General features: G+C 41.4%; 1 protein-coding gene across 18 annotated transcripts in view; it reads right to left on the reverse strand.

Annotated features, from left to right (window-relative positions):
- Positions 1 to 13,387, reverse strand: part of LOC140426606 (ral guanine nucleotide dissociation stimulator-like 1) — a 409,325-nt gene that overhangs the window by 35,270 nt on the left and 360,668 nt on the right. For all 18 annotated transcript variants that reach the window (XM_072511576.1, XM_072511590.1, XM_072511592.1 and 15 more), the window contains 3 exons: positions 10,039 to 10,254; positions 6,887 to 6,990; positions 5,811 to 5,895 (listed from right to left, as the gene is read on the reverse strand). In XM_072511576.1, coding sequence (XP_072367677.1) covers positions 5,811 to 5,895; positions 6,887 to 6,990; positions 10,039 to 10,254 — 405 coding nt within the window. The remainder of the gene's footprint in view (positions 1 to 5,810; positions 5,896 to 6,886; positions 6,991 to 10,038; positions 10,255 to 13,387) is intronic.

Consider the following 13,387-nt stretch of genomic DNA (forward strand, 5'->3'; position numbering starts at 1 on the left):
CATTGGAGAAAATCGAACCAAGTGATTGGGACAAAGTCCAATCACTTGGGACCAGGTACAGGGTCCACCCCGAAAGGCAGTAAGCCCCTGGGAACTATAAGAATTGAGCCCCAAGTTCAAATCGCTCTCTTCTCCACCGGTTCTCCAGCACTTCACTCTTCAGCAGCTGATCGAAACTGTAAGTCTTACTTCAACGCTTGCTACGAGATAGACGCTCCTAGCTATCAATCTGTACCAACTTCGAATCCCGCAGCCTCAGAATCCGAACGAAAGGCCATTTGTTTCCCTGACCTGGTGGGCCAGTTCCAAGTTAAGTATAGGCCTGTTAGTTGTAGAAGTAGCTTAAACGTAGAATTTGTGATTACTGTGGATAATAAATGTGCTTTGATTTAAATCTTACTAATCGGTGAATTAGATTATTGATCATTACTCGGACTTGTACCACGTGGCGGTATCATAAAGATACCTGGCGACTCAAGAGCAAAGGTGATAAAACAGAGCAATTGAACCAAGGCAAAGTTAGCAACACCACTTGGCTTGTTATATCTTCAAAGAACTCTAGAAAATTAGTCAAACACTATTTACCCTTCATAAAACCATGCTGACTGATGGATTGCATTTTGACTTTCCAACTGTCCTGTTATTACTTCCTTAACAATGGATTCTAACAATTAGCCAATGACAGATATCAAACTAACTGGTCTATAGATTCCTACTTTTCGCCTCCCTTCCTTTTTGAATATTAATATTTTCCCAATCCACTGGAAGCTTTCCCTCATCCAGGGAATTTTGGAATATTATAACCAATGGATCCACTACCTCTGCCACCACTTCCTTTAAGACCTTAGGATGTCTCATCAGGACCTGGGGAGATCTGCCTTCAATCCAAATAATTTGTAAAACACTTTTTCGTATTGATGATTATTTTTGGTTATGCTTTTTAATTTAGCCGCTAGCTGCTCATATTCCCTCAGCAAAACCTCTATCCTTGTTCTACCTATGTCTTCTACCCATGTTGGCACCGATGTAGACCACCACAACTGGAAGTGGCTGAGACATCCCGAACCCTGGCGCCAGGTAGGCAACACAACCTTCGGGACTTTAGATCCTGTTCACAGAGAAGTGTCTATGCCCCCAACTATACTATTCCCAATTAGGACTACATTTCTCTTCTCCCCTCCCAGTTGGATGGCTCCCTGTACCAGTGCTGTGGTCAGGTTGCTGATCCTCTCTACAGTCCCCACAGGGAGCAAGAATCTCAAATCTCTTGGATAAGGACAAGGGCTGAGGCTCCTGCCAACTCTAACTCTTGGATCCCTCAACCTACCTCACTCCGTCCCTGACCAGTGGTTGAATCAAAGGTGTGTGACTGCCTCCTGAAACAGCATCCAGGTAAACTCTCCCCCTCCCTGATGTGTTGCAACATCCGAAGTTCAGACTCCAGCTCATCAACTCAGAGCCGAATTTCCTTGAGCAACCAACACTTGCTACAGATGTGTTCATTAGGAACCACAATGAGGCCCACCAGCTTCCACATCATGCAGGGACAACACATCACCGAGCCCTGCTCGTCTATTTTATTTAATTCACTTTTAAATTTATTTTTACTTTCCAACTGGTTTTCAGCTTTTGTAATCTGTAAAATATTTCTCCTTTTTACCTTTAATCTGAAAACAATTTTGAATAGGTAATTCAAATTAGCAGTTACTAACCAATATGAACTTACTGTTTTCCTGTGACGTCACTCCTGGATTGTTTTTCAAACTGAGCCTGCTACCTGAACAGGTGTCCCTCGCAGGCCTGGCCATCACGGTTCCTCCCTCTTTCACCAAACTCCAGCTGCACTCTGATGCAACAAGCCAGCAAGCCCCCCCCTTTAATGGCACCTAATTCAAAGCTTCTGAAACAGGATTATACCAGTTGTCTAACTAGCTTCAGCCGAGAGTCTGTAAACTCCTGTTTTAATGCTGCAACTAAACTTCACCCAGTCAAAAGAGCAACTTTAAAAAAAATTCATTTACGGGATGTGGGCGTCGCTGGTTAGTTTAGCCAGCATTTATTGCCCATCCCAAATTACCCCTCAGAAGGTAGTGAATCACTGCAGTCCTGGAGGTGTAGGTACACTCACCGTGCTGTTTGGGAGGGAATTTCAGGATTTTGACCCAGCGACAAGTGAAGGAACTCCTGCAGTGATGCCCTGGAGCCGAGATGATTGAACTCCAACCACCACAACCATCTTTCTGTGTGTCTGGTATGACTCCAACCAGCAGTTTCCCCTTGCGTTCCCATCTACTCATAGGGATCCTTGATGCTATACTCAGTCAAATGCTGCCTTGATGTCAAGGGCAGTAACTCTCACCTCACCTCTGGCATTCAGCTCTTTTGTTCCAATCAAGGCTGTAATGAGGTCAGGAGCTGAATGACCCTGGCGGAACCCAAACTGAGCTCCCAAACGGTTATTGTTAAGTGCCACTTGGTTCCTTTCATCATTTTGCTGATGGAGTGTAGACGGATAGGGCGATGGTAATTGGCTGGGTTGGATTTGTCCTGTTTCTTGTGTACAGGACACACCTGGGCAATTTTCCACATTGCCGGGTAGATGCCATTGTTGTAGCTGTACTGTAATAGGTTGGCTAAGGGTGCGGCAAGTTCTGGAGCACAAGTCTTCAGTGCTGTTGACCAAATATTGTCCCAGACCAGTTAAGGATGGCAGACTTCCTTCCCTAAAAGGATATTAGTGAACCAGAAGGGTTTGTGCAATAATCGTTTCAAGGTCACCATTGGACTTTTAATTCCAGATATGTATATATATATATATATATATATATATATTTTTTTTTTACGTTTAAATTCGACCCCGGGTCCCCAGATCATTACCGGATTACTAGCCCAGCGACAATACCACTATGCCAACGCCTCCCCTCCCCCGCCAAATGAAAGGAAAAACTTGACGTTAGATTAAATTAGCCTTACTTGCCCTTCAGATTCCCTGTTTTCCCAAACTCCAGCTGCACTCTGATGCAACAAGTCAGCACCGAGTGATGGTAAACATGCCAGACGTTTATATAATATGTACAGGGCATTGTGGAGTGCCTTACTTTCCTTAATATTTCCTAAAACAGCACAAGACACACTGAACACTGGCTGCAATCATTAAAGTTCTATGAGGTTTGGAACTTTACCTCATGTTTTGGCTGCTGTGCTGACCATTCAGCCCAATCATTCTATTTAAAATATGCAAGAAAATTCTATTCTAGAAGTGGAAACAGGCCTCCTGAAAGCCTTTTGCTAGGCCAATCACCTTAATCAAAAACTTCAGAAGCATTTCAAGATAAAACCTTATATAAATTGAGGTACAGTCCCCCAGAGATGGATAAATCTTTGAGAACATAACTTTCTTCAAACACGAGCAAGCATCATTAATAATATTTATTAGTGTCACAGATAGACTTACATTGACACTGCAATGAAGTACCGATTGTTGCAATATCTGCATAGATTTGCTTTCTCCCATCTTATTGTACACTAATCCAAATCAATGGAGACATGTTTGAAAAAGGGGGTGCCTGAAGGAGGGGAATAAATGCTCCTCCTGGAACCAAGCACTAAAAACAGACATTGCTATTGGCAAGGATGGCAGGGGAAGAGGGAAAGAGAAGATTAATAGCATGAAAGGAATGTTGTTGTTTTTGCAATTCCTAGAAGTCTAATAAACTTGTGCTCAAGGTGAATCATGTTCTTTTTTATAAAAAGGCAAAATACAATTCAGATGAACCGAATTGTTGTCGCACTGCCAAACCTAGCAAGTCAAAAAAGTTGCATCAACTTTTTTTTTCCATAACCACAGCAGGGCATTGCAAAAATCATAACAAACACCACACTTTAAAACAGACAAGCCTTTCAAACCCTTCAATTTGATTGAACGCATTTTGCATCTTCTCAGATACCAAAAGTTAGGTGTTGCAAGCCCAATCCCAAACATGGTGAATGTGTATTTCTAGTCAGGTTTGTTTTTTTTGTGGGGAAATCATGACTTTGGTATACTAGGCTGTCTTCCAGAGCTTTCAAACTATTCTGGTCGAACCATCAACAATCTATCCAATATTTTTGCCGAGTAGATCAGAGAAAATGAGTTGTTATTCAACTGGTCTTCGTTCTTAGTGGGAGGCATTCAACAAAGAGATATTAAGGATTTGAGCGTGTATGTTCCCTTAAGACAGAAAGGTGGAACTAGCAAATCTAGAGCCTCTAGATATCAAGGGGCTTAATGGAGACGATGAAAGAAAAAAAGGGAAGCTTATGACAGATACCCAAGGCTCAGTGCTGTGGAAAACCTAAGAGTAGAAAAGGTGCAGTGGTGAAATAAAAAAAAATTAGGAAAGCATAGAGAGGGCATCAAGATAGTGGCAAGTAAAATCAAAGAAACCCAAAGATTATTTCTAAATACATAAAGAATGGAGCATAACTAAAGAAAGAGTAGGGTCTACTAAGAACCATCAGTGTATTGAGAGGTGGGAGGATATTGTTATGGTTGTTAATAAGAGTGGCAGGGATCAGGAACTCACTGGTAGTGACTGATGTGACTGAAACCTTCATACTATTTAACAAGTATTTGGCACATTCTCCCCGTGTTTGCCTGGGTTTCGCCCCCACAACCCAAAGATGTGCAGACTAGGTGGATTGACCATGCTAAATTGCCCCAAAATTGGAAAAAAAATGAATTGGTTACTCTAAATCTATGAAAAAAAACCACAAGTATTTGGAAGCACACTTGGAAGTGACATAACCTACAAAATTAACAACCAAAAGCTGGAAAGTGGGATTAGGCTGGTGACTAATTAGCCGATGTGGACAAAATAGACTGAGTGGCCCCCTTAACCACTGCAAGTTTCTATGACATAACATTTCAGTATGTGATAAAATGCATGTTATGCATGACCTCCGACCACTAGGTGACATTGTAAACCCATGATGTCACCATGTGATCTGCAAGTTGGCCGTGCTGGGAGATAGATGTATTTGCAATAGTTCCACAAGAGTTTAGTGCTAGTTGTTTGTTAGTTAATTTATCCTAGTTATCTTACCACAGTTTGTTATATAATAAATTTTAAACTACATGTTTTGTAGTTCATCATAACTTTGGCCCGTTTACAGAACATGACAGTATTCCTGGAGTATAAGGTTCTCACAAAAAAGACGGTACAGCACTTGAAGATTCCAGATGCTGTAATGTGTTTCTATTTTGGTAGACACGATATGAAATTAGATAGTTACAGTTTGAAATATTCAACAAATAAAGCAATTAGATTATAAATATTCCCCAGTTCTCATGCAACAACTAATCCTTATTGTAGAGAACAAACAAGGAAGGAAAAGAATAAACACTTATGGGAACCAATTAAATCTGTAAGTGTTCCACCTTGGGTTTTAATTACATGGACCTCCCAGTGCACAAAGCAAAAATCATTGGCACACGTCCCACTTTATTAAAGAGTTCAAATGTCTAGGATAGATTTCGCTAACTCAGGTTGCATCCTTGGCAGCAAACCCACATTTGAAGCATGTTTATTAAAATGTTAATTTTAACATCCACCTCCATTATATGTAGAGTCTGATACAGACTTTGAATACTTAAGCCAAGCCAGACCACCTAGTAATGGTACACATTTTCCCATATTGCTTTACTGGTTGATAGCATCCACATGCAGTCAGCTACCAGCTTATCACATGATAGATATTATTCATTACTTATTTTAAAACATTGAACACCCCATGAATATAGATACATTGGGCCATGTGCAACATCTTACCCTCATTAGCAGCTCTCTACTTGTCAGATAGTTATTTTGATTGGAGAATATATCTGAAAGCTCTTGAAACATTGACATATTGTCCCTAGTCAAGAGAATGAGACAAATTACTTATGAGGAAATAGAGGCAGATTAACCAATGGCTGCCAAGGACTCTGACATTGACAAGCAAGAAGCGGAGACAATGGAGGGTGGTGAAGTATTTTGGGAGCTTCACAGAATGAAATGTTAGCAAGTGGCATTAGCCACCCTTTGGCAAAAATCACAGCGGCAAGAGAAACCTCCAAGAAATCCAAAAATTTAAACATGTTCAAATTGGCGGTGGCACAGAGATAAAACTACAGGTGCGTGCTCCCAAAAGGTTAGCACACTTCCTCAGGAAATCAAAGTAGTGTCTTTTCTGTACTTCCAGCATCCTGTACAAGCCATCATCTAACATTACCGGACACAGCATATCCACAGGAGAAATTTGTGGCAAATGACATCTAACAGCACATTGGTGTTGGACCACAATCATTTAAAGTTTAAGTTGCTGAACAGCTTACATAGATACATAGAGAGGAGGCTTTTTGGCCCTTGGAGCGTGGTCCGCAATTTATCACGATCATGGTTGATCATCCAACTCAATAGCCTAATGCTGCTTTCTCCCCATAACCTTTGATCCCATTTGCCCCAAGTGCTATATCTTGAATATATTCAATGTTTTAGCAGCAACTACTTCCTGTGGTAATGAATTCCACAGGCTCACGACTCGTTGGGTAAAGAAATGTCTCCTCATCTCGGTCCCAAAATGGTTTACCCTGAATCCTCAGACTGCGACCCCTGGTTCTGGGCACACCCACCATTGGGAACATCTTCAATGCATCTACCCTGTCTAGTCCGGTTAGAATTTTATTTTAAGAAAATTACCTTAGCAACTCCTCAGTCTCTAGCCAAAAGAAAGACCAATTCTGGCAATTTGCCAATAGGCGTGCACCAATTGTGCCTCTAGTAGTCCTGTCAACACACCTAGAAAATGCAACTCATTACCACATTACATAAAAATATTACATAGCTACCGTGGAAAAGGGACTTACTTTGATACAGATGCCCAAGACTTCTTTAACTTGTATATTGAGATTGACTGCATTGCAGATACAATTGCACGGAGAGACGAAAAATTCTTCAAGATCCTACATTCCTGTTAGAAAATCGGAGGAGTTGTGTGTGAGTATCAATAGTTTCTACTTTTTCATTAGAACAGCTCAAAAAACAAATCAGGACATGTGTGTGGGTGGGGGAGGAATAGCCCGTGTCCAATCAGAAAATTGAGCACCATTTTTATTAGCTCCTTTTTTTTTAAAAAAACTAAAAGAAAACAGTTTATACCAACTCAGCTAGGATAGCAGCAGCATTGCCTCCATACCCATGGCCCTCCCTATGAAGGAAGTGGGAGAAATAAATCAGTCATAATTCTCACTCTCGGACAGTGGGTTAGCCCTGCTGCCTCATGGCGCCGAGGTCCCAGGTTCGATCTCGGCTCTGGGTCACTAGCGTGTGGAGTTTGCACATTCTCCCAGTGTTTGTGTGGGTTTCGCCCCCACAATCCAAAGATGTGCAGGTTAGGTCGATTGGCCATTCTAAATTGCCCCTTAATTGGAAAAAATGAATTGGGTACACTATTTATATATATTTTTTAAAATTCTCACTCTAGAGAGCAATAAACAGGATCTGTTGCAGGTTCCAAAACCACAACCCCCTGGGTTGTTGGGAAGGCAAAGGGGGGGGGGAGGGGGGGGGAAAGAGGACTGGAAAAACACTGATCTGGGGCTTTTATGGAGGCATTCCCTTGACTGGCCTGGAGACAGGATCCCAGTCCAAATTGGCAGCCAGACTCTTGGAACCTAGAGCGGAATTAGCTTTCAGCTAGAGGGGGACAGCTGGCTGCTGTAAAGGATAAGTAACAGAGGGCGTTTCAACATGGAAACACCCTCTCATCACCTTAAAAAAAAAAAGAATCTAAATTAATACTAGATAAAGCAACCAAGGCCACCAGTAAGATGGGAGTGGCTCTGCAAGGTGGCCTTTGGTTGTGCCGGCACCCAGTTAGGCAGGGAGGACCTGTCAGCCTACCTGGAGCTCTGGCATTGGGATATAGCCTGAAGCCAGGTGAATTACTGTGAATTCACATCATGCTGTGAAACTGGAGACCAAGTGGAAAATCCCATTCCACCTCCTGTCAGGGCAATTAGCAAGACTTTAATGAACGTAACCGATGTGGGAACCACCGAGCCTCAAACCCACCTGCCCCAAAATAACCAGGAAAACTGAACGCTAAATCGGCACGGATAATTTTAGGCCCCGCCTGCCTCCTTTCGTGAGCTAAACAAGGCCCTACCCCGGATTTATTTCCAATCACATTTTTAAGTATAAATATTGGCGCCACATGTGATACCTCTTCCTTCCCACATTCAAACCCCCCCCCCCCCCCCCATAGCTGCTGTTCAGTATGCTGCATTCAGCACTCAGTCAAACGCAGAACAGTAAATTTGGCAAGATGTTAGAGGGAAGTCACACGTGCATTGGATCATACACCAGAAAGAATTTAGACAGGAAGGGGGAATAAAATGTCATTAATTAATTACAGCCAGTGTTACAGATGCCTGGTCATATCGCAACAGTGGCTATGATACTGGACCAAGACTGTAACATTTTAAAAAATTTTGTAAGTCTGTGCAAAAAGATTGATTTGCTCCAGGGTAATATGACTTGGCTACTTTTACAAAACAAAAGAAAAACATTATTATTTTTGTATTCAAACCCAACAAGAAGAGCTTACATGCATCTTTTAACCCTGACACCAGCTTTCCCTTAAACACCACATTAAATGAACATACAGCTCTCAGCTCCACTTAGGCAAGCAGATACTTAGATTAATAGAATATATTCCAGTTGTTCAAGTAGCTCCTTTAGACCCCTTTTCAAAAGCCGGTCTCTGTGGCAGTTTTTCATGACCTCTCTCGGTGGATTTCCAAATCCTTCTACCCCCACCTGTTCAAGCAGGATTTTTTTTTCCTCGGAGCTCCGCCCAGCCCCTCAAACAATGGGTCAGTCCTGGGTTTCCAGTCTTGAATTAATCATTGCTACTGGGTTTTTGATTGCCTCCTCCAGTTTACACTAAAGAACAGGGTCATGCTGTGAATACAATTTATGGACAAGAGGCCATCGGGCTCTGTAATGGGCTAATAGCTGGTCAGATCAGAGTGTCCTGGAGGACAATGGATCTTGAGCGAATCACCCTGGCTGAACAGGGATATCCTGCTCATTAACAAATTTAAGTCGGAATTGAACAATGTAACTGAGGCCAGTTGTGACTCAGTGCTAGCAGTTTTACCCTCAGTATGTTAATCCCTAAATTGCCCACTACATCTTCGATCCCATTGCTGGATCCAATTTCTTAACATCTCCCTATTGTAACACCAGCACTGGACAAATTACAACATATAATATCCAAGAGTCAACTTCATTTTTGAAGTGCAATTAACCCAAAACAGTCCCATATAATTAGTTTTTACTGTTGTGTCCAAATGCAAGCATTAGTGGAGGCATGGACTATTAGCTACATAACCCTGACCGCTTCCTCTTCAGACTAACTGCAGCTTTATTTTACCCCAAGAAAATAAATAGATAATAAAGCCAGATTTAAAACTGGGCAGAAGGCTTGGCCCAGGGCTCAAATAACAGCGGCTTTGAAACTTAAAAAAAACGCAAGACATTCATTGAAGCATTTCAGTTAGAAACTAAATACATGGCCGTCACATTTTTGTATAATTAAGTGGCACCTGACTGCGCCGTGACTACAGGATCTCTAATTCACAAAATCTGGCAAAACAGCTTCTGTGATAGGCACCGCCAATTAATGGGCTACTTATTCAGCTTACTCTGTTATTTGCGGCCAAGAGTTACAATTTTTACATACTAGATGCTTGTTCTTCACAATAACAAATTTTACTGATTTAAGTTTTCAGGCTCTCAGCACTATGGAAACTATGAATACCATGATTCGCCATTCTACAGAAGTATACTCATCTTCAGAAACCTACCTCATTCGGGTTCTCACTCACCTACAATCCGAGAGATTTTCTGTACTTGAACTTAACACTTAACCGGAGCTGCTTGCATGCTTTATTTTACCTCATGCATGTGGGATTTAGCTTTTCGCGTAGACAAAATTCAATAATTATTGTACCTGAGCAATGTCAATCCACTTCTCAATTATTTTTGCCCTCTGATGTGGTTTCAGCTGGAGATCCTTTAATATGGTGCTGATGACACACTTTGTGACTACATTGAATTGGGCGATAGTGGCCCGTATTGTAGGTGCAAGATGCTTGTTTTCCTTCTTGTCCCGTTGGGACCAGATGCATCCCAGGCAATGATGGGGGATCACCTTTTTGAACAGTTGCTGATCAAAAATAAAAATAATCACGAATAGCACCATGGACCACTTAAACTCTAAAGTACAAACAAAACCTGCCCACTTCCCTCACACTGAAGTAGAAAGTTTGTCAGTGACGGTGTATAATTCTTACAGATACGAAGTAGATATTAGTCTTAGGTAGTGGCGTGAAACATGTAATGTCCCTTCAAGCTGCCTGCTAATGTTGGATGCAGTGTACGACGGGTGGCCAATCCAATACCACACGTTTTGCATAACCACCCGAGTCAAATGAAAAAGTGAAAAAGATTAGTAGACAAAATTGTCTACTTTACAAGAGCCTCATAAATAAAAGCCAATTAAAATGGCTGGTAACACTAACTAAAAATATTTTATAAAATTGAATGCAAATGAAGGCTGCATCCTTCTGTGAAGATAGAATACAAGCACCAGAGTTTGAGGATCTCCTGTAGGTTAAGCAGGAGGGCTTTACAAGAGTTGAAAATGGAAATGACAAAGGCATGAATAGTGGCTTTAGTGGAAGCCTGACTGAACTGGGAATGAAAGCAGGCAGATGGCATTATTAGAGGTTTGTTCGGAAAATAATGGTAGTTTGAAGAGATTCATATTTGCATTGGTAAACCTTAGAAATAAGGTATAGTTTTAAGTGGGTTGAATTTAATGTTTCTGTGCCTGGCAGGGTAAAACCTATAGTTAGATTCATGTTGGATAAAGATGTTTGTATGCGTGGGGATTGGTTTCAATTCCAACTGCGATTCTATTGTGCTTAGAGAGGACGATGGTGTGAAGAGTAAATGAACCAGCTGTGGTTGTTAGTAACTGGGGCATTACAAGGTAGAAAAGCTTTTAATTTTTAGTTTAGTTCATTTGATTGCAGTTGGAGATAGGCAGTGAAGAGAAGGCAGCTCTCACAGCTCTGCCAGAAGCAGTTGGTTTTAGAAGGCTCAAGAGGGAACGTCTTGCTCAACCTTGCGAGAAGAAAAGCCATACTATGGATGACGAAAACTAAAAGCCCAGCTAGTTAAGGAAACTAGAGAAAAGAGGAGAAGTTTATAAGAAATCCGATGTTAACGGAAGAGAGGAAGCTGGGAAATAGAACAGAATACTATTCAGTAAAATCACAGTGGAGTTGAAAAGGTATTGGATCGGGAGAAGCCAGAAATATATTTGCAGTGGTGCTAAGGATTGAGAGAAAGCACTACAGTTTGGGAGATATTATTTGAAATAATTGTGGAAATTGGTGGCTGTACATCAGAATTTGTGTAAAAGCATTTAAGACAAAGGAAACCTGGAGGGACAGGGGTAAAACATGAAAGCAAAGCCCTTGATGGAAACAACAGAGGGAAAATATAATTTAATTTAAAAGAAGCTTTGAAAAACTGTGACTTGTTGAATGTGGAATTTCATAGAATTTACAGTGCAGAAGGAGGCCATTCAGCCCATCGGGTCTGCATCGGCTCTTGGAAAGAGCACTGTACTTAAGCCCACACCTCCATCCTTTTACTGTAATCTACTAACCCCACCTCACCTTTTTGGATGACAAGGGAAATTTAGCATGGCCAATCCACCTAACCTGCACATCTTTGGACTGTGGGAGGAAACCGGAGCACCCAAAGGAAACCCACGCAGACACGTGGAGAAAGTGCAGACTCCGCACAGGCAGTGACCCAAGGCCGGGAATTATACTTGGGACCCTGGAGCTGTGAAGCCACAGTGCTAACCACTGTGCTACCGTGCCGGAAATTTGAAATCACTCGTATGGAAGCCAGAATTCAGTGAGACAAGGTGGCTCATGGAATAAGAATCATCTGGGGGAAGATTCGGAGGAGAAATCCACAGACACTAACTTGGGTTCAGAGCGGATTGTGTATTTGACCAGTCATCTTGTGTGTTTAAATGGAACTGTGTGTTAATGAGACCATTGTAGCTTAAGATGTACTTTGTGATCTGCATCAATCCTAAAACCAGTGTGTAATTGAGTATTGTATTGTAACCCAATTTTTTCATGTTTATTAAATGATTTTTTTCTGGTTGTTGAAACTAATTAGCAGTCACAAGACTCTGTTCTCGACGTTTTAATAAAAAGCTAATGTTGTAGTCTTTTGAGCCAGGGTCCCATTCTGGGACTTGCCCATTCAGTTATATCAACTGGGAATCTAACAGGTTGAAGTAATTATTTTTGTGATGGGGTTGAAAGTTACACTTACATGTGTCATAGATAATTTGGTTTAGCCAGAGCCAGTAATTAGGAGGGCATGCAGTTTCTGGTGCCTGAAGATAGACTATGCCTTCAATCTTCCCCATGTTCAATGCCAGGAAATTTATGTCTCGCGCAGGAAATTCATGGCTTGTGCACAAGTGAATGAACTACCAGTATAACAACACAATGACGAGGCAAAGGTCAACAGAAGTGGCAGAGCTAGGCATCAATGTACTTGTAGAAGCTAACACCAATGCCTGCAGATCATATTGCTGAGGGGCAGCATTGTGATGAGATAGGGGAGTTCAGGGTGCTAAAGCAGCACATACTTTGTGAACCAGATCCAGTAATGTTTGGCGAAGATGATAGCTCATCTGGGCTAAAGGAAGAAATTTATAGAATAATTTATTTAAAAAGCTGCCCTCCCAATATTCCAAAAATGTAAGACATTCTTCATAAAGTAGGCGTTTCAATTACACAGATTTCTAAAAAAAAAAAACTATTTTGAGACAACCATGGGTGGCAATTTTAACTTAATCTGTTCATCGCAAACCAATGGGATTAGGTAAATGACTAATTTTACAGTTTGTCTGAATGTACTCTCCATTGGCATCTGCTATATCATGACAATGAAAAGTTTGCCAAGCTTTTTCCATGCGAACTTCAATCGGGCTTCATCTAGAAACTAAAAAGAAATTGCACTGCCTGCTCATATTGGTCATCATTTTTATGCCAGCTCTGAATATTGCAGCTTTTATCCTGGAATGCGACTTGCACATTGCACAGAAGCCGAACACTAGATGATACAATAAGGGGTTTTCAGTCACCCCAAAGGCTACTTATTTCACATGACGTTCATATTCAGAAAAACAACGGCAGCCGTTGGAGTCTTCACTGATAGATTCCAAGATTCCAATCTTAATACTAAGTCACAGGTTA

The sequence above is a fragment of the Scyliorhinus torazame genome, chromosome 7, assembly GCF_047496885.1.
Source record: "Scyliorhinus torazame isolate Kashiwa2021f chromosome 7, sScyTor2.1, whole genome shotgun sequence".
Taxonomy (NCBI): Eukaryota; Metazoa; Chordata; class Chondrichthyes; order Carcharhiniformes; family Scyliorhinidae; genus Scyliorhinus; species Scyliorhinus torazame.